Here is a 19,035-nt window from a genome sequence, read left to right as displayed (position 1 = left end):
AGCTTAAATACAGATTATTCATGTGAGCATAATGCAAATGTTTACTTACACCATGTAGCATTTGAACAAGAAATGTTATGAAGTCTTAGTTTTTTTGCTAACTTTATCACCCTGCTCAGAACCCTCCAGGTTCTCCCCTGGCAGAATAAAACCAAGGCAGCCAGGCTCTATCAGTCTGGCTCCAATCTGCCCGGCCTGGCGGTTCTCAGAGTGCCCTGGGCTCCCTCTGTGGATGCTCCAGACCACACTCCTCCTGGGTTTTCTGCTTAATAACCCCAGCATCCAGCAGGATGCCTGGACCAATGTGGCCTGCGGTAACTATCAGCTGAATGGAGGAAAGAAGAAAGCGCTACACCCTCAGACACACGGATCTGAACCCGGCAATGCGAAAGGGACCTTGGAGGCTGAGCGAAATGTAACTGAGCAGAAATGAGGTGAGCCTTAAATGAAGGCAACCTGCTCGTGCGGACTGTCACCTAGAGAGCTACCTCTGCGCTGTGCTGTCCAGCTTTACGACACGCTCTCACGTAATAATCATAACCACTACCATTTATGGCACAGGCACCAGATGCTTTACATGTATTTTTTATATATGTCTTTTTTTATTTATTATGATCCTTATGATTATTTACTTCCTGTTTCCATCAGCTCCATGTAAGCTCTAGGAGAGCAAGGCTTTTATCCTGTTATATTCAAAACAGTGCCTGGCAGTCAGGTGCTCAGTAGGTCACTGAATCTTCCAGAGCCCCATGAAGTAGGGTTGGTACTAACCCCCACCTTGCAGATAAGCAACTTGAAGCTTAGGGGAAATACGTGACTTTTACAAAGATACAGACCCGACAAGGGGACATTAAAAATAGATCTATGGTCCCTCTCTCTTCCCATTACCTCTGCAACCACCTGGATTCAGAACTGTCCATTCCTGGCCTTGAAGCTGGGAGTCACCACCTGCCTGTAGGACTCCTTACCTGACTAACAGTGGTAACAGCATTGCAACGATAAGCATTCACTGAGCATGTGCTGTACACCAGGCACCGTTCCCAGTGCTCCACACACTTGGACTCATGGCACCTTAGGAAGTACCACATTTTGCCGTGTATAATGCACCCCTTTTTGCCCAGATTTTTGAGGGAGAAATAAGGATGCACATTATACATGGGTATAATGATTCCATGCCATGGGTATGATACTGGGTGTAAGTCCTGTGTAAAATGTGCCCAAAACGTGGGGGGGGTCATCATACATAACGAAATGCAGGGCTCACTATGGTCCCTTTTTGATCATTGAGGATTCTGAGGCCCCAGGGAGGTTAAGAACTTGTCATCAGGACAAAACTAGTCAGTGGCAAGTTCAGAATTCACAACCCAGCAGTCTGGGTCCAGTGCCCATGCACTTCACCACTGCCCAAGCTGCCAGAGTAATTTGGCAAGTTGAGTCAGAGCAGGGGGAAAGGGCTGGCATCTCCAGGGCACTTATTAAGGCCAAGGCCAGTCTGTGTGGCCCATAGGGATATTCTTGTGTTTTCACACTCTCTTTTAAACCTCACAATCACCCTGTGAAGTTACAGATGAGGAAACTGGAATTCCAAGACCCTCAGAGTCGGATGTAGACAGAAGAAACAGAAAGTAGATTAGTGGTTGCCTAGGGCTGTGCAGTTGGGAGAAAACTGGGAGTGGCTGCTAATGGGTACTTTTGGAGATGATGAAATGTTTTAAAATTAATGGTGGTAATGGCTGCACAACTCTGTGAACATACTAAAAAACCCAATGAATTATACACCTTAAATGGGTGAATTGTATGGTAGATAAATTATATCTTAATGAAAACTTTTTATTTTAAAAAGGGGAAGGTAGCCCTGGCTGGCATGGCTCAGTGGATTGAGCACCAGCCTGTGGACCAAAAGGTCGCTGGTTCAATTCCCAGTCAGGGCACATGCCTGGGTTGCAGGTCAGGTCCCCAAAAGGGGATGTGCAAGAGACAACCACACAGTGGTGTTTCTCTCCCTTTCTTTCTCCCTCCTTTCTCCTCTAAATATAAATAAATTAAAAACCTTTTTTAAACATTAAAAAAAATAAATTTAAAAGGTAAAAGATTAATTTTAAAAAGGTGGAGGGTCGAGGGGGAAGGTAGCCCTGGCTGGCGTGGCTCAGTGGATTGAGTGCTGGCCTGTGAACCTAGCAAAGGGTCGCCGGTTCAATTCCCAGTCAGGGTACACGCCTGGGTTGTGGGCCAGGTCCTCAGCTGGGGGTGTGCAAGAGGCAACTTACTGATGTATCTGTTGCACATCGATGTTTTGCTCCCTCTCTTTCTCTAGAAATAAATTTCTAAAAATAAATAAAAGAGGGAGGTACATGGAAGGAAGCGGCAGAGGCAAAGTTTCCATAGGCTTCAGATGAAAAACCACGGGGCCTTTGTTGCCTGTTCTTTTTATCGCACCCACAATTCAGTTTTCAGCAATGAACACAACCTAAAGCATGTTACCACTTCTCTCCTCTCCTACTGCTCAGTCCAAGCCACCACCTCTGGTCCAAACCACAGCACCCCTTCCACGCAGTCTCCTTGTTTGCTCCATACACAAAGCAGCCAGAATGACCCTTTGAAAATGTTCCTGTCAGATTTCCCTCTTTTGCTTAAAATCCCTTAATGGTCTAAAAATAAAATTCACTTATAATTCAGAGTTGGCCTTGGCCACCTTCCCATCCTCACTGCCCACTGGCCACACTTGCCTCCTTGGCGCCCCCAACACACTCCCACCTCCAGACCTCTGCACTGTGGTTCCTTTTCCCCGGAACATTCTTCCTCCAAGTCCCAGATACCCACGCACTTGCTCCCTAATATCACTCGAATGTAACATGTCACCACTGCAGAGAAGCCTCCCCTGACCTCCCACTCTAACCCAAGCCACCGCCTCCCCCAGCTCGTCACTCCCTGACCCCTGACCTGCCTCGTTTCCCTTCGGAGGCAGCACATACTTCTTTGTTCAGCATCTTTCTCCTGCCACTAGAATGTGCCAACCCTGGGGTTCGGCTTAATGTGGATGGATCTCTAGGACTAGAACAGTGCCAAGGACATTGCAGATCCTCAGACAAACAAATGAATGAAGCTGATGCCAAAGGCCTGGCCCCTCTTGCTGCCCCCGGGATAATCTAGCAGAGACTAATCACTGCATTTAACATGCTCCAGATTGAAATCTGCGACCCCTCTGCACCCCGCCAGTGCCGTTTCTGTACCTATGTGAGAATGGTAGTAATTCCCTACCAGACTGGCCGTACTGTGCAGGGCAGGGCTCTGAGCTATAGCCCATGACACCTAGTACAGAGACTCAAACAACATACATAAATCTTTTATTTTTGTAATCCTCACCTGAGGACATTTTTTCATTGCTTTCAGAGAGAGAGAAAATGGGAGAGAGAAAGAAACGTTGATGTGAGGGAGAAACATCGATTGGTTGCCTCCTGTACGTGCCCCAACTGGGGATATGTCCCCCAATTGGGGATTGAGCCTGCAGCCTTTCAGTTTATGGGACGACGCTCCAGCCACACTGGCCAGGGCTATAAATCTTTTGTTGACTGGACAGGAAGATAAAATTCAAAACCAGTGGCAGAAGTTTAATTTCTCTGTTCCCAAACACAACAAAGGGACCACCTTCCAGACCACTGCCCTGAAAAATTCCTTGGCCCCATTCTTAGGGAAGTAGGATCTTGAAGTCAAGTTCAAGTGCTCGTTGGAATTCCTTGGGTAGTGAGCTGTGCCAGGCCAGGCAAAGCTCCTTGCAGAATGGAATTTGCCAACTGAGCCCAGAAAACCTGTGTCAGGCAAACTTAGCGCTGCACTTAGTGAAATTGCTTTCTGTTATCTCAAAGGGAAATAATAACATGAGAGGCTGGCTTAAGGTGAAAATGCTAAAAAGAAGCCAGCTTCACTCCCACAGTGAAAAAAAAAGCTTCAAGGACTCTCCTATCTGCAGGATGTGCCATGGAGTCAAGACCCCGCCCAGCCCAGTTCTCATTCTCCATTCCCATCACCAGCACGTTCCCATGTGCTCATTCACGTTGTTCCCTTTGTCCGGCATGCTTGTCCCTCCTTCCCAAGTGGGAGAAACCCTACCTGTTCTTACAGTGCACAATCAGAGGCTTTCCAAAGCCTTTCTCCACCTCCCCTGGCACGTCACTCCTGCCTCTGACAGAAAATACTCCATGCTGAGCAGTTGGTGTCAGCACCTATCGGCCTTCTAACTTGTGAAAGGGGACAATAGGACACGCCCTCAGGGAACTTAAGAGACTGGTGAGGAGAGGCCAAAGCAAAGGAATACATAATTTTAAGCTGGGCAAAGAAATAAGGAGGAAATGAGGTAAAGTTAAGAGACACCATACAGCCAGATGGAGGTGGGGAAAAATCAGAATGGATGGTTGGGAAAGGCTTCTTGGAAGACGTGACATTTAACAGGTACCTGCAGGATAAGTAGGAGTTAGCAAAGAGAGGGGACAAGCTTCCAGAAACAGAACATAACACATGTGAAGACACCAAGGCATGAAAGCTGTTGGCACAACCCAAAGGAGGCCTGTGTAGCTCCAGCCTCGGAGGCCTTGGCTGGAGGGTGTGAGGAGAGGAGTCAGGCCTTCTGTAGGTCCTAATCACCCTGAATTTGCCACCAATGGGTGTTTCTGTCTCCTCTGTTCTCAAAAGGGCTGGAGTACATTTTACTCCTCTGCATCCTCAGAATAGAGCAAGACACCTGGTGCATAACAGGCATTCAACAAGCTCCTATGAGCCACACTGTCTCCGGAGATGCAGGTGAATGATGTCTCGCTCTACCCATTTCTCCCACCCCAAAAGCAAGTCCCCAGTTGGCTTGCCTAACTGAAGCACCCGGGGACGGTTAACCACAAGACCGGTGACAGAAACAGAGGATGAAACAGGAGCAGCTGTGAGAGCTACAGTTACATCCTCGACAAATGCCACTGGCAGATGTGACCACAGCATAGTCCTTGGAGACCATGCTGGGGGTAACTTCAATCAGATGGCAACTCGAGTATATGAGAGCCCAACGAAGTCACATACCCCCAAACCGAACTATCTGTGTGGAGTTCAAAATACAGTTTCCAAGGTCAACTGTTTTTAAACACAGCACTTCTGACAAACAAATGTATGGGTTTTCCTTTCTGCCCAACCACCAGTCCTCTGGTTCTCCAGACACCAGCGGGGCAGCCTACAATTCCAGCATGACCTGAACTCAGCACAGGCCCATCCGTTACGGGCTCAGTCCCACAAGACTGCCACCACTTCAGGTGCCAGCCAAAGTCCCAGGAGGCCGCTTATACTTTGGATCAACTTTAAATTGGGGTTCCCTCAGTCCTCTCCTCAGGTCTGATAATCACTAGAATAGCTCACAGAACTCAGGAAAGGGCTTTAGTTACTATTACTGATTTATTATAAAGGATGCAACTTGCAGGAAGAGCCAAATGGCAGAAATGCATAGTAGACAGTGGGGGCGGGAGGAACAGGAAGCCTCCACGTCCTCTTTGCGCGTGTCATCCTCCCAGCACCTCAGTGTGCTGACCAACCCGGGAGCTCTCCAAATCCCCATCGTTCAGGGACTTCTATGGAGGCTCCATCACCTAGCCATGACTAAGTCACTGGCTGCGGGTGATGAACTCAGTCCCCGGTTCCTCTCCCCTTTCCTCCTTGGAGGTCAGGGGATGGAACTGAAAGTTCCAAACCTCTCATCACATGACCATTTCCTCTGGCAACCAGTCCCCATCCTGAAGCTGTCTAGGGGCCCACCTAGAGTCACTTAGTTAGCATTAACTCATACGTGGCTGAAAGGGGCTTGTCAGAAACACCAAAAGATACTCCCATCACTCAAATTCCAAAGGTTGTAGATACTTTTCAGAGATGAAGACCACATATATTTCTTACAGGATCATACAAGGTGTGAATAGTTTTTTTTTTTTATTTTTAACAATCTAGAAGATGAGAAGACGACTTGGTGAGCGGCAGGAATTTCCAAGATGCCGAGCTACCCCACCCCATACCACCTGTGTACATTAGCTCCCGGCCCAGCCCAGAATTCTGTCACTTCAAGAACACACTCATAATTCTTCAAATCACACTTTGAACTCTTGCTTTCTGGCTAATGCATTTTGAACTATTCTAAATGAATAATTATTTAGGCCATGCCAAGCTATGGTTTTTAACTCTTTCTTGGAAGGAAAGGCAGGTATGGAGACATTACATATAGTTCCAGGGCATCTTGTGAAGAAACACAATTTGCCTAAGTCAAAGAGGCCACTGTCCTCTCTGTGCTCTTTAAATACCTTGTTGGTGTTTTTTAAAGCCCTGTCCTGTAATCATCTCCACAACAGTTCACGCTTCCCTCGGGTCGGACAAGGCCTTCACAAATGTCCCCTTTCAAACTCCTGTCCCTCCTCCTTTGCCCAGCTAACTCCCAGGCCTCTAGATTTCACGGTAAATGCCGTTTCCTCAGAAAGCCCTCCCCTTCTTTGCCCGCCCAATCCACACCAGGCTCCTGTTACTCCCTTGTAGTAACCTGTCCTGCCGCTTCATGGCTTCTGTCCTAATTGGTAATTACACGTTCGCGTGTGTTTGGTTAATACTCACTCTGCCTCCTTCCCCACTGAAGGGCAAGCTCCGTGTGGGCAGTGTTGCTCACATCTATGTATCCAGTGCCCAGAATAACACGGCACATAGTAGGCACTCGATTTATATTTGTTAATAATTAGCAGCTTTCCTAGAAAGGCCTAGGTTTTTCTAAATGTGGCATGCCCAGGAGTAATGTCTAGTGTCCTGGGATGCAAACTGTCCTTGGCATCTTATGAACACAGGGCCCTGTCACAGCCATAAGCACATTTTCAAGCGTCTGCTCTTGTCCACACATCGTGTGCTTGTTGCTTTAAATTGCTGCTAATCCTCTCGACAGTCCTGCAAAGTAGGGGATACCACCCCATTTTATAGATAAGGACCCCAAGATTCAGAGAGGCCAATGAAATTCCTCATGGTCTCACGGTTAGTAAGCAGAGGCACACCCAAACTTCGGCCCGGCTCAGAGGCCAGGGTCTGGGTCCCTCCTCTGCAGCCCCGCCCCCAGCCAGGAAGCACGAGTGCCCAGGGTGCACTCCAGCAGAGTGTGAGGGACCCAAGAGTGTGAGGGACTGCAAGACCCACGTTCGGTCCATGTTTGGTATTTCTTTTCCCCCACAATGGTAAATAACAGAAAATATTTTCTGTGTTAAAAAAAGACTTATAAGTATAACGTAATAGAGTTAAAGAAATTTAAAAAAACAACAACAAAATATAAAAGTTAAAAGACATTTCATGCCTGTTGCCCAGGCTGGTCCAAGGAATTTCCATGGAAAAACTTGAGAAGCACTTATTCGTCACACTCTTTCTTGCTTCATTTTATGTCCCCTTACCTTGTTGCTATATTTTTAAAATACCAGCATTCCGATTCAACCTTCATTTCCACTCCTATCCTCCTTTTACTAAAAAAAAATGTTTAAAGAGAGTGGCAGTGAGTCAGCCACAGGCATGTCCTTTTCAAAAGCGTCGGTCATTTATGAGGACACCTTATGTAGGTACAATAAATCTGATTTTTATTACACATCTTAGTTTAGAATCACTTTTACATTCCTAGACAAAGAGATGATACAAATAAATATCAACTGTAAAACTTAGAGCCCCAAGTATTGGCATATTCTTTGTCTAAAGGTAGCCAAAGAGAAGGTCAAGATCAATAGTAACTCTAATGAGCCATAAAGCCCACTGCCTCCTTCCTGCACCAGGATTACTCCTTTCATAAATAACCTCAAAAGTATTTCATTCAAGAAACAAGGGCAGGGAGAAAGGTGACAGACTTCTGAGCAGTACAAGACAAAACCTTGCGAGATAGACAATAGCCAGGCCCACTATTCTTATCCGGTTCCCTCCGAGCATTTTGATTATGGCTTTTAGAGTGTATGAATAGCCCCATTTTCAACCACTGATGGTGTTCAGATGGCCCAAGCTGTTGCTTGCAGTGAACCTTGACCTCAAGTGGGAAATGTGAGGCAGAACTGATATCCCAGGTTAGCGACAGGGATTCCGACACTTCTCAGCAACTTGGCAACAATTTTACATTCAGTGAGGGAGGACTTATAAGAGTCAGACAGGAAAAGCAGAGAGCAGCCCACGCCTGAGCGGCAGAACTCTCTGACGCACTTGGTCATGGAGGTGTGGGTGGTGCGATTCAAGCAGCATGCAGGCAGGCATTCAACGGGGGACAATCCAACGTTAGGGCCGAGTCTTAAGAAAGTGCTTCATGCCTATGATTTCTGGCCTTGGGTTCTGAATCCAGCTGTCTGGGAGACATGTGACTTTAAAATAGGAAGCCAAATACATTCCTGCTGATCAGAGCAAAAAGGGGCCTGAGGAGGGTTGCACACAGTCTCGAACTCCTTCTCCAAATGATCTTCTTAGATGCTGTTTGGCTGGCTTCCAGGCTTCTCTAACTGCTGCTGGCACGAGAGCCCTCGGACGGCTTGGAACATTCAGGCATGACTACAGACAGGAAAACCTGGTCCCTCGGTGGGCTGGGGAGGTCCTCCGCACACGTGGCTCAGTTCAGAGCCCAAAGCAGCAGTGTTCTGGTAGCAGTAAGGCGTTCTACTGCCTGCTCTACTCACACATTTATCGGATCCGCTTTGAGAGAAGAAAAGCACCGGAGACTGCTTGGGAAGGGACAGTGTCACCTCCACGTGGGTGTTCTTCCACTTTCTTCACAGACCACCAGACGTACACGGCTGAGTCCAAGGCAAGCTTGTTTTACTAACCCTGCTTGTCAACTCGGCTTTCTTCTTCTGCCTTCTTAGAAAAGTTCTATGGCCACTCAACCACCCTTGGTCAGAACAGCCACCTTGAGACACTGGTGACAAGGTGTTGTGTTACCTGCAGTGTTCAGTTCTCAGACTTGCCGGATGAATATTTTCAGCCTACAGAATTCATACTAGCTCTGAAAAAATGTGGTGCAAGAGACAGGTGTAGCCGGCAGATAATCGTAGGCTATCACCTTGTCATTTGGTTCCCATTCAAACAGGTAAAGTCTTACTAAATAAGAGAGGAGCAGGGTTTGATCCCAAGAAAGATGAGGGAAGGCTCCATTATGCTCTGGGGATTACTGAAAAGGGCCCTGGGTTCAGAAAGAATGGTAACAAAAAAGGAGACCAGCTGCCGGATGACAGATCTCCATTTGTAGAATGCTACGACACTGCACTTGGTACCTCCTCTTTCCCACAGGTTTTGATCCAGAAATGTGCCCTGGGAACTGAGCAGCTGAGTTAAAACATAACTCAAGGTCCACCTGAGTCACCACATTGCTGAGGTACCATGCCAGCAAGGTACACCAGTGTGGCAGACCTGGGGACTTACACTGTCCCCTCAGGCTTGGCTCGTGGACTCAGATGCCCACGCGGGAGCGCTTCCAGCCAGCACCAGTCATTCAGCGGGCCTTCGATGCGGACAAAGGCAACAACTGTACGTGAGTGTTGTTCTAAAACGGGGCAAGTCCTTGGTCTCTGTCTCTCTCTTACAGACGCACAGGGACACACTCAAAGAACACAGGCACCACTGGGCTTGTACACCCACACACACCTATAAGCTTCTCTTGGGGGGGAGAAGAAGTAACATTCACCTAATGACCAACATAAAAATGAAGCTTTGAATTTCAATAATACACAGAACTGAAACTTATAAACCAAACTAGTTTATGTAAACGGGAATTTCTAACCCTCTCCTCTGAGCCTATTCAATCACACAGCCACTCCTCGCCACTGCTTTTGGTTCTGCCTGGGGGTGGGGGGAGCGGTGCACAATTCTAGGACAACGTGACTTTAGCTGGAGACAAGCAGAGTTCTTTGCATCTGTTAGGTCTTCCCTTCACACTGCACTGTTGCTTGTGCCTCTGCCTCAGCCCAGTCACCCTGATGCTCTCTATGCAAACATGGAACAAAGTGGGGGATTCAAAAGTGCCACCATATGTCTCGTTCCCCCTACTCTTGTCCCATCAAAGAAGGCAGAGCCAGCCTCCCCTCTCCCCCAAAGCAGGCCCACTGCAGAGCATGCCCTGGAGGCAGACTGGCCTAGGAAGGGATGCTCAGAGTATGCACACTTGGCTAAGGATGGTGACGAATGAAGAGTAAAGTGACACGGTGTATGGACATGGCACTGGCTTACAGATTTACGTCTTTGACAGGATGGTCATGGTTTTGAGGTTTAAAAGAAGCTGTTTCCCTAAACTCTCCAAGGAGGCAAAGGGAATGTGATTTCTATTGCTTCCAACATTAATCCTCCAGGAGCGGAAAAGTGGCAGCTTCCTTGGAAAACATTTCCTTACTCAGCAGATCCCAAAGGCGGATCCACTTTTTACTGAGGAGCACGGACCATGCCCACGGGGGGCTTGGGTCCACATGAGATTTCTCATTTCAACTACAAGTGCAGCACCTATTCAAGTTCTAGGGCTTTCACTTTTCAACCTCACTGTCACTGTGTCCTAAGGCTCCAAAGACTTGGTCCCGCTAAGGTGACTCCTGATTCTGCCCTATTGCTCGACAAGGGAGCCCAGTGTAAAGAACAGGCTAGAAGAGGAGAGGGGAGAGGAAGGAAGGCAAAGAAAGGCAGGGAGAGGAGAAGGCAAGGGAGAAGGGAAGCAAGGTCACTGGTCATTCTCTTGCTTTCCACTTCGACTACCGCACTTTACCTTACCCATGCATTTCTGAGATGCTAATGAAAGGATGCTGCTGAGTGCCGGGTTAGGACCAGCACCTTCCAGCCAGATTCAGTTGGTTCACCTGCAAAGAGGCCATCACTTCTCCCCAGGGGAATGGTTCTGAGTTTGGGCTGGAGTCCTCTCTGCAAGGATTTGCTCATCTCTTCTCTCAGAAGGCAAATGCTGTTTAAACCCCGGGAGAGAAGGAACTGGCTTTACTTTGGAACCAGTCCCCGTGACTGTGGATAAAGCTGAGATGCAGGGGTTCCTGAGGAAGAGGAGGAGGATCCCGACTTCCTTCCGCTTTTAGGCCTGCAAAAGTCAAGCACATGTTCATGTTACATGTCCCATCTCTGTCGCCGACACAGGTCAGATTCCTTTCCCATCAAGTGCCACTAACATTTCCAGGCGGCCTTTCCTCAACAGCCTGAAAGCCAGCACACTTTCAGCTGTAAAGCCATGAGACCGGCACACGAGCCCCTCTGCACATGACTAACACGCCCTGCTGACCAACGTGTGAGACCACAGGGACGGGACTCTGATGCTCAGCAACCGTTTCTCCATTTGAATAAAATCTTCACTGTCTTCTCCAAATTGACAAAAAATATCAAGTTCCCAGGTATAATTTCTTCCATTTTTGGTTTTTCACCTAGTTGTTTTCTTTTAACTTCTAATCCAGAATTTAATTAAGATAGAATTTCTAATTTAGCATCAAATTAAGTCCCTGGTACCTGGTGGGAACCAAAGACCGTCTCTTATTTCACGAGAACACGTGTTCCTTACAGTAGGAGCTGGACACATTAGGCATGCTGGTGTTCAGTCCACTTGGCACAATGCCTGAACCAGAAATATTTGTGTAATAAATGAATAAACACAGGAGTAACATGGCAGCATTTTCTGGCATACCCTGGAAAGCATTCTACGATAAACAAACACTCTCGGCACCCTCTGCCTTCACTTGTCCCTGTGCCTACATGTTCTGTTCAAACACAGGTCATTGAGAGCCACTCACCTGGCCTTGGGTTTCTTATTTGCAGTACTTTCAAAGGATGACGCGTCCACCTGTATCTCATCTTCGTCCTGCAGCGCTGCATCCAATGCGGCCTGGACTTTGGGGGCAATAGCGGGGCCCTCATAGTCTCTGGTGGTCCGGCTGGGCATGTCCAGCTCTAACAGCACGATGTTTTCTGCCTGCAGAAGTACAGCCGTTACCAGTTAGGCTGGTTTCCAATCAGACATGGAGTACATGCAATGCAGACCCCTTCCAAAAACAGAACTGCAAATTGCTTGCTCCTCAGATCCTACCAAGAAACTGCCTAGAAGTGATGTAGTTTTATAACTTTTTTCCTGGCGAGATTACAGGTGATTTTTATTTTCTTCTCTGGGCTATTCACTATTTTCCTTTTTTAAAAAGAAATAAAAGATTTTATTTATTTTTAGAGAGAGGGGAAGGGAAGAAGAGGGAGAGAAACATCAATGTGTGGTTGCCTCTTGTGCGCCCCCTACTGGGCACCTGGTCTGCAACTCAGGCATGTGCCCTGACTGGGAATCAAACCAGCAACCTTCTGGTTTGCAGGCTGGTACTCAATCCACTGAGCCACACTAGCCAGGGCTAAAAATAAAAATATTTAATAATGAGCATGTATTACACCCTTAGGGGAAAAATAATAAATTAAGTAAGACCTATTTATGTGGACAATGTAAAAATACAAGAGGGTTAAAAAGAAAATAGTAATCACCAATAATCTCACTACCTACAGCAGCTCTGATGAACGTTTTGGTTGCCAAGGGGAAAGGCAGGTCTGGTGCACATGTGTGGATGATGTGTGTGGCGGTATATTTGCTCATAACCACAATTTGAAAATCAGCGTGGGCCGCCTCACAACTGGCCTTGTGGATAGATTCCTTCATTTGAAATCCCGTGGTGGGTCTTTTCCTCACTCCTACTGAGGCAAGTACATAGGGGAAGAGGGCAGTTTAAACATCTCATCCTCTAGCTCCTCCCACTCAGTGGAGTCCAGGCCCCAGTGCACTGTGGGGCTGGGGAGCGGGAGCAATGCAAGGAGAAGGTGAGGAGAGGGAGTGGCTGTTTATCAATTGTAGATGCTGAGATGCTGCTTAACATTTATCTTAATGGAGTGTGTCTATTGCTAAAAGCATCTGAGAACCACTGCTTGAAAGTCTACCTTTGAATAAGTTAGCCCCCTAGAAACCCACATATTTGATTTGTAGGCTTTAAAAGCATGTTTTTAGCTTAAGACATGAAACAACTGGCAAGAAAATGCACCCTTGGAAATGGCTAGAAAAATGCTTTTGAGGACTCTGACACATCACTCATCTTCCATGATGTAAAGCCCCATCTAATACGCCTCTTTTGCTTTTGTTTTCTTTATTTTAAACAACTCAGCACCAGGAAGAACAGCACCTGAGGAGCTAACCCATCCTACTCTGTTTTGCTCTGGCCGCTAAGGGAGACTCAAAAACATTTTAAATGAAAATATTTCATTATAAAAATAATACAGAGTCCCCACTGATAGTTAGAAAATACAGATAAGCAAAAAAGAAGAAAATTTAAATGGAGTATACTTCCATTAACCAGGGATAAAGAGTTCACATTTTCATATATTTAATCCTAGATTTTTTTATTCATATATACAATTGCAGTACCAATTGTATATATAACTTAACAATATATTGTGTCTCTGGCTTCATCCACTGACCAGCTAACTACTAAGCTACAGGACTATTACACTGAGTAGGTGGGAGGGTCCAAGTAAAGAAAGCGATAAAGCACCCAATACAGTGCCTGGCACACAGCAAGCGCTTATAAATAGAAGCTCACCTAGTATTATATGTCTGGGTCATTAAACAGGCCTTAATTATGGCATTTTAAGTAACCACATAACTGACCACATTATGTTAAATGGAAGTACCATACCTTCTTTTTTTTAAGATTTTATTTATTTATTTTTAGATAAAGAGGAAGGGAGGGATAAAGAGAGGGAGAGAAATATTGATGTGCAAGAGAAACATTGATTGGTTGCCTCTTGCACGTCAGCTGGGGACCTGACCTGCAACCCAGGTATTGTGCCCTGACTGGGAATCAAATCAACGACCTTTTGGTTCACAGGCCGGCGCTCAATCCACAGAGCCACCCGAGCCAGGGCACTGTACCTTCTTTAACACACCTCCATCTCCTGTCACTGACACTTCCATTTCTCCCAGTCTTCCCACAGAGACTGTTTAAAGCTTGGTGTTCATTTTTACTGGCCATTATGGACAGGATGCTTGCACTCTCCTCCCAGTCCTAATTTTCTAAATCTCATTCTATTTTACCTTTTTAATGTGTAATTATTTGTTATTGTTCTTTTTGTTACTTCTCATTTGCTAAAATTATTATATTAATATAAGTTTCCTCTGGGGCCTCTGGAAAGGGGAGGACAACTCTGTGACTCTGCAGCACAGTGCCTAAGGGTTTACATGAATCTAAACTCTGTGAGAGGAGAGGAGAGGAACGCAAGAACAGTCTTCTCACCCTGTATCGGGCCTCTGGACGAATCATCATGGACATTCTTGCGTGCTGGCTCAATGGTCTCTTATACCCCACAGCTGAGACTGGCCGCTTCATCATCTGCTGATTCCTGGAAATGGACTGCAGTGGTTAAAGCGCGGGCTGACGTGTGTTCCGCAGCCCCAGGATCGGTCCTGCGGAACCAGCACTCACAAGACTGCTTACACAGAACCTGAAGCACGTGACTTCCTGGACTGAGGGCAGACATGGAAATGACGCAGGAGCTGCTAATACTTTCTGCTTGAGCTGCGTTCTGATTCAAACATGAGCATCATGCATCTTTTAAGCTGGAAGAGAACTGAGTCATCATCCAGTTCTTAGGTGATAGGCATGAAGCACAGCTGTCAGCACTCCCCACGCCTGTGTCTTTGGCAGACAGCTCCCATTTTTCCAGCAGGACCCAGACTTATACTGAGAGTCCTTCTCAACACTGTGTCAGACTGACACGCAAGATAACACCTGTGTAACGCCCCCCCTTTGGCCTAGCGTGCTTCGCTTGACAGCTGAGGAAGCTGAAATGCAGGAACTCGGGAGAGGTCATTAGTTCACTGTGAGAAAGTCTCCCAGTTCCTAATACCATACGCATCATCAATTTTTATCTCATGGAACTATGCCATTACAAAATCAGGGATGCAATTTGGTGTCAACTTAAAATGAGTCAAACTGTGTTCTTACCATACAGCTCTGGCCAAACCCAGCTTCTCGGCATTCTTTCCCTCCTCCCCACCTTCAAGTCTACTTAAAAGTCAGCAGTGACTTACTCCAGTCTGGTTATAGGATGTAATTTCCAATGATCTTCCTCTTCATCAAAGAAGGATCTATTCATAATTTTACTTTTTTCTTCCAGAGGGATAAAGTTTTCTATAATAAGATGCCTGTAAGAGCACACATACAGGGGTGAACACAGGGGGAGAAAAAACACATGTGGGGTGTCGGCTCTCTGGCCCCACATGTAGTGTGTAATTAGGTAAGTCACGTCACTCAGCAGTTACTACACAGGGACTACGGGCCTACCATCCCTCAAAGAACTGAGACACAAACCCGAATGACATTTGGTCCTTGCCTGAGACAGAACAGTGCAGCACTCTTAGGTGTGACAGGTGCTGGTGGGGTCTGCCTGAGGAATATGGAGAGGTCACTTCTGCCCAAGACGACGCTGCTCAAGGAGGTGAAAGAACTGAAGAGGGAGGTGGTGCCCGGGCGATACTGGAGTGAGTCTGTGCTGTCTGAAGTACCTTTGGGAGGGCCACTGGTACTGCTACCCCAGCTCATTAACTTCCCACGTGATGAAAACAGACTGGAAATTAAACTGCCTTCCTCTGAACGTCTGGATTGTTGCCAGAGATGGAAAGTTTCACAGTCTGATCACCAGGACAAAGAACAGGACCAAGTGCATTTCAGTCCCTTAGACTTCTGAGAATGAAGACCGTTCCTGAGAAGAGGCTGCGTGAGAAGAGCCCAGGGAACATGGCGAACAATGAGACTGGAACCCATTGCTTTGTGTCTGGCCATAGTGATGACTCTCTCCGGCTACCTCTCACAGTCACTCTCTCAAAACCGCGGGGCAGAACAATGCCAAGGGGGCGTTAGCGTGAGAGAAACACAGAGCAAACAGCAGAGGGGACGGGTACTGACTGTTCAAGAGCAGGTTGACTCACTGTTTACTCAAAGGATATAAGAGCTGTAACAAGAGAAGTGCCTTCTTTAGGGGAAAAATATTTTGGAGAGATGAAATGTTCCCTTCATTTTACTTTACACGTAAGAAATTATTTTTCATAACACACATTTGGGGTTTTTTTCCTGATTTTAAAAGTCCTATTTACATATTAGGAAATTTGAAAAATATAATTACACACAGTTTCACTATCCAGAGGTAGCTATTACTAATATTTTGGCACATCATGTTCTGATCTTTTTTCCAGGTGTGCATACCTAGAAAGAGGACTGATACATACATTTAATTTTAAAGGCTCCTTTCGAAATTTAAAACTTGGTTGTTAAAAGAATCCCTTTGGAAAAGTTCTTCTTTAAAGAAAAATTCCAGCTAATGCTGTGAAAGGCAACACAGAAAAACATCATTTCATAACCCCTAGTGAAATAAAAGATCCAGACAAAGTCATTATTGGTTGAAACCATTAGCTCAATGGTTCTCAAGCCAAGACGCACATCCATGTCATTTACAGAGTTCTGACAAATACCTTCCACAGGCTTCATGACAGATCAATGGTTCTCAAAGCATGTTCACTGAACCAGCAGGAGCAACAACTGGAACTTGTTAGAAATGCGAATTCTCAGGCCCCACCCCAGATATACCAAATCAGACTCTCCACATACGGGGCCCGCCAGGTATGTTTAACAAGCCTTTCAGATGATTTGGTGCTTGCTAAAGACCCCTGCCCTAGACCAATTAAATCAAAATCTCTAGCATGGGGCTCAAGCATCATTATTTGAAAAACTCCCGAGATGATTTCTTTGTGCAGCCAAAGCTTAGAACCAGTGCTTCAGTGCTAGCTTTCAGGTAAAGGAAAACAGGAGAGAGAGAGAGACACAAACTAAACTGCACTAGGAAGAAGCAGACCAACAAATGCAGAATGGGAGGCATTTCTACAGGCTATAGGACCCAACTCTTTCAACAAGTCAACTAGTAAAAAGTTCTTAAGACGAAAAGGGATTGCTCCAGATTAAAATAAAGTTGAGACATAATGACCAAATGCAATATGTAGTCCATATACAGATCTTTTAAAAAATATATTGATTATGCTATTATAGTTGTCTCAGTTATCCCCCTCTGCCCCCCTCCACCTGGTACCCCCATTCCCTCCGACAGTCTCCCCCCTTAGTTCATGTTCATGGGTCATACATATAAGTTCTTGGGTTTCTCCACTTCCTTTACTATTCTTAACATCCCTCTATTTTGTACATACCAACTTATACTTCTTAATCCCTGCACTTTCCCCCCCATTCTCCCCTTCTCCCTCCCCGCTGATAACCCTCCAAATGATCTCTATATCTAAGATCATGTTCCTGTTCTGGTTGTTGGCTTAGTTTGTTTTTTTCAGATTCAGTTGTTGATAGCTGTAAATTTGTTGAAATTTTAATGTTCATAGTTTTGATGATCTTGTTTTTAAGTAAGTCCCTTTAACATTTCATGTAATATTGGTTTGGTGATGATGAACTCCTTTAGCTTTACCCTGCCTGGGAAGCACTTTATCTGCCCTTCCATTCTAAATGATAGCTTTGCTGGGTAAAGTAATGCAGGTTGTAAGTCCTTGCTTTTCATGACTTTGAGTATCTCTTGCCAGTCCCTTCTTGACTGCAAAGTTTCTTTGGAGAAATCAGCTGAGGACCTTTTTTATGGGAACTCCCCTATAGGTACTTTCTGCTTTTCTCTTGCTGCTTTTAAGATTCTCTCTTTATCTTTAACCCTTGCTATTTTAATTATGATGTACCTTGGTGTAGGCCTGTTTGTGTCCATCTTGCTTGGGACTCTGTGCTTCCTGGACTTGCATGTCTATTTCCTTCATCAAATTAGGGAAATTTTCTTTCATTATTTTTTCAAATAAGTTTTCAATTTCTTGCTCTTCCTCTTCTCCTTCCAGCATCCCTAGGATGTGGATGTTGGTACATCTGGAGATGTCCTAGAGGCTCCATATACTGTCCTTGTTTCTCTGAATTCTTTTTTCTTCTTGCTGTTCTGATTGAATGCTTATTTCCTCCTTATGTTCCAAATCATTAATTTGAGTCCTAGCTTCATCCCCTCCACTGTTGGTTCCTATAGATTTTTTCATTTCACTCAGTGTAACCTTCACTTCTTCCTGGGTCTTTTTTATTTTGTTGCCATATTCAATGAGTTTTTTGAGCATCCTGATCACCAGTGTTTTGAACTCTGCACCTGATAGATTGGTTATCTGTTTCATTTTGATTTTTTTCTCGAGTTTTATTCTATTCTTTCATTTCGACTGTATTTCTTTGTCTCCTCAACTTGGCAGCCGACCTGTGTTTGTTTCTATGTATTAAGTAGAGCTGCTTTGACTCCCTGTCTTAGTAGTATGGCCTATTATAGAAAAAGCATCTGTAAATTGTGTGGGGTGAAGCCTAAGGTAATCACCAGGGCAGGGCAACCTGCTTCACCGCTTTGGGGCTCTGTGTGTGTGTGGGGGGGGGTGCTCAGAGAGGGGACAATGCCACTGCCTGGCTTCTGGAGGTTTGCCCAGCACACAGCCTGTTTCCAGTCACTTCACTTTCTCCCTACATGTGACCAGTCCCCTTCCAGCTGTTGTCCTAGTGATGAATCCCAGAGTGGGTAGGTTTGCTATGTTCTAAGTCCGTGCGGGCCCTTTAAGCAAAGTCTCCTGAAAATCCAGTAGTTTCCTCGCCACCCCAACCCCCACTGGTTTCTACAGCCAGCAGTTACGTGGATTTCTCTTCCTAGCACTAGAACTCTGGTCTGTGTGGTCTGGCCTGGGGCTGGGATCGCTTGCTCCCAAGGTATCCCTCCTGATTTTTATCCATCACGGGGGAATGTGGGACCGCTGGTTCTGCTGCTGCCTCTCTGCTCCACAAGGCGTCTCTGCATTTCTTCACCCGTCTCCACATCTCTGCTCCTCATACCTGTCCGGATGAACGTGGCTTCTTAAATCCTTGGTTGTTGGACTTCCATACAACTTGATTTTCTGACGGTTCTGGGTATTATTTGTTCTCAGGT

The 19,035-nt window shown here is 45.9% G+C and overlaps 1 protein-coding gene across 3 annotated transcripts in view; it reads right to left on the bottom strand.

Moving 5' to 3' along the window:
* Nucleotides 1–8,487: 8,487 nt before the first annotated feature.
* The window catches only part of KIF3B (kinesin family member 3B), a 40,532-nt gene continuing 29,984 nt past the window's right edge, over nt 8,488–19,035 (bottom strand). For all 3 annotated transcript variants that reach the window (XM_028523890.2, XM_028523887.2, XM_028523889.2), the window contains 4 exons: nt 15,092–15,205; nt 14,295–14,400; nt 11,772–11,950; nt 8,488–11,071 (listed from right to left, as the gene is read on the bottom strand). In XM_028523890.2, coding sequence (XP_028379691.1) covers nt 10,975–11,071; nt 11,772–11,950; nt 14,295–14,400; nt 15,092–15,205 — 496 coding nt within the window. In that variant the 3' untranslated portion in view covers nt 8,488–10,974. The remainder of the gene's footprint in view (nt 11,072–11,771; nt 11,951–14,294; nt 14,401–15,091; nt 15,206–19,035) is intronic.

The sequence above is a fragment of the Phyllostomus discolor genome, chromosome 9, assembly GCF_004126475.2.
Source record: "Phyllostomus discolor isolate MPI-MPIP mPhyDis1 chromosome 9, mPhyDis1.pri.v3, whole genome shotgun sequence".
Classification (NCBI taxonomy): Eukaryota; Metazoa; Chordata; class Mammalia; order Chiroptera; family Phyllostomidae; genus Phyllostomus; species Phyllostomus discolor.
The sequence above is the reverse complement of the archived record's forward strand: the minus strand, read 5'-3'. Positions and strand labels throughout refer to the sequence as shown.